Source organism: Macrobrachium nipponense, chromosome 5 (genome assembly GCF_015104395.2).
Source record: "Macrobrachium nipponense isolate FS-2020 chromosome 5, ASM1510439v2, whole genome shotgun sequence".
In the NCBI taxonomy this organism is placed as follows: domain Eukaryota; kingdom Metazoa; phylum Arthropoda; class Malacostraca; order Decapoda; family Palaemonidae; genus Macrobrachium; species Macrobrachium nipponense.
Window position 1 is genome coordinate 62,402,528 of NC_061107.1, and position 2,500 is coordinate 62,405,027.

General features: G+C 37.9%; 1 protein-coding gene across 1 annotated transcript in view; it reads left to right on the forward strand.

The window, feature by feature from the left end:
• LOC135215380 (josephin-1-like) overlaps window positions 1-2,500 on the forward strand; it is a 315,685-nt gene that overhangs the window by 18,953 nt on the left and 294,232 nt on the right. Inside the window, exon 2 of the mRNA XM_064249959.1 lies at window positions 135-279. Within this exon, the coding sequence (XP_064106029.1) occupies window positions 163-279 (117 nt within the window). The 5' untranslated portion in view covers window positions 135-162. The remainder of the gene's footprint in view (window positions 1-134; window positions 280-2,500) is intronic.

The following is a 2,500-nucleotide window of genomic DNA, read 5'->3' on the forward strand; positions in this document are numbered from 1 at the left end:
TTTGATAATAAAACAGTACACTTTGTGTGATCTGTTATGTAGTTCATTATGTTCTAAATTCATATTTTATTTACCACACTTCTTTCTGCTTTTTATCAATATGTTAGAACTGACTTGCATTATCTTTCCTTCAGGTGACACAGGGTAGAATGTTCTGGTTCCATGACGGGGAGTTGTTGTTGCAGCAGCAGCAGCTGTGCGTGGTTTTGGGATTTGATTCAGTGTAAAGAGAACATTATTGGCCTTGCCATGACTCCAGACATATATCACGAAAAACAGGTAGGCTAATGTTTTCCACTTTTAAATTTAAATGTGTAGCATAATTGAAACCAGAAGTAATATAAATTATAAGAACAGGAATTTTATTGCTTCCTGCCTGCAGTGTTGTGTTGTATCTTCAAAAGTTTTTTAAGGTTTAAAATTGTCCTTTGTTCCTACACAATTTACAAACCCTCGTTCCTTTACATAAGGAATTACTTTCGGCGTAGCTGGAATTACAGCCGTTAAATTCTTGAACAAGGTGTTTAGGTAGTAACTACCATGTGGCAGGCAGGTAAGCTAGCCTGCCCGGATGTAAACACTCCACTTTGCTTTTGGCCTTCTTCCGATGAAGACGTGTGTTTGTGAGCTCTGGCTGACTGGTTGTTGATCTTTTTTCCCGGTGGGATCTTTCTGGTGTATTTTTGTTTTTAAATTAACATGTATATATGGTGTTTGATATTAATATTAAATTCAATTAATATACAAACCCACTTTTTGTGATAGCCTTTATAGCTGCCTTTCTTCTTGTGTTAAGAGTCAGCGGCAAAGGTATACCAACATATTTATATTCTTTCGCCCTTTAACGTGAGGACGAGATATGTATTTAACTTGAGTATGAGATGTTTTTAACGTGAGTGATATTGATCCTGTAACGAGACATGTATTCGTCCGAAAATTACGCTTACGCTTGGGAATTACCGAGGGGAACTTCAAAGGTATGTCCTTGTTTTGTTTTTATGGTAATTTCTCTTCTCCTTCATCCTTTCACTTACTATTGGACGAAGGTAGAAGAAGGGGCATGTGGTGTTGATGTTTGGGGGATCTCCTCTCACTTGGAGGGCGGTGCCCTTGGACGCGAGATTAGTATTTACTATCCTTATTTTTGTTCACGAAACTTACCTGTCAAATATATACGTATATATGTAGCTGTATTCTCCGAAGTCCGACAGAATTTCAAAACTCCCGGCACACGCAGTGGTCGGCCAGGTGGTTAGTACCCATTCCCGCCGCTGGGAGGCGGGTATCAGGAACCATTCCCATTTTCTATTCAGATTTTCTCTGTCGCCGGTACTGTAAACACCTGTTTTCAGTACCCCCGTCTTAGGATTTTGAAACTTCATTGCCGCTTAAGTATCCTAATTGTCTTTTGGTTTATTGACTTGGATTTGTGGCTAGGTATACGCTATCATAGATTGATTTGAATTTGATTATTCTTTGCATAAGATGTCTGAATCTAGTTTGGCTAGTTTCAGAGTTTATTGTCTGCAAGGGGTAAGGTGAGGCTACTGAAACCTTCGGTAGATCCTCACTTTGTATGCACGAGGTGTACGAGACATGTTTCTTTGTTGAGAAATTAATGTAATTTGTATGATGTTTGACTGATTGAAGGGAAGACGTATGATTCGTATGTACGCAAATTAGAGCCTTAGAGTCCTACCTGTCGTAAGCCCAGTCTCTGACCAGGAATCCTGCCCCTTCCTCGATTTCTGCGGGAATGAGGAAGACTGTATGCTCGAATTCCTGGATTACTTTCTGTCATGTAAGTGGGTTTCCCCCATTGACAAGATACTAAACGTTTTGTCAAGTAAGTGGGTAACCCCTCATTGACGGAAAAAAGAAAAGAAAAAAAAAAATAAAATCTTTGTCACGTAAATGGGTTAGTTCGCATTGACAAAGATCTCAATAACATTTTATCGAGTAAGCGGATAAGCTCTCATTGATAGGATTCAGAAGAGCTCTCATTCATTGGTCAGAGGATAGTCGACGAAAAAGACTTGTAGTCTAAGTCCATGAAGTCTTCTGTCCAATAACATAAGAAGCTTGAGCTGTCCTCTTCGCTCCTCGATTCTCACTTGAGGATCTCCATCGACTAATACTAATTCATTCTCTTGGCTAAGAGAACAAAGACAGTCGATTTCCATTCTCTCTCCTCCTCGTCGAGGAAAGAATGTAGTAGGGAGGTAGCTGTCCAAGTGACTACAATACTCTACGTATTTTACCTTTGCGTCATATTACTATTAAGCGCTTGTATGGTTCAAGTTTATACATATAAATATATTATATATATATATATATATATATATATATATATATATATATATATATATATAAATAAATAAATAAATAAATAAATAAAGATATATGCCACAAAGTTTCTGCTTAGTAAAGGACGTTTAACGTCGAAAGGTCACACAGATCCTCCTTCGTTTAATTTTCCTTCGTGGCATATATCTTTATT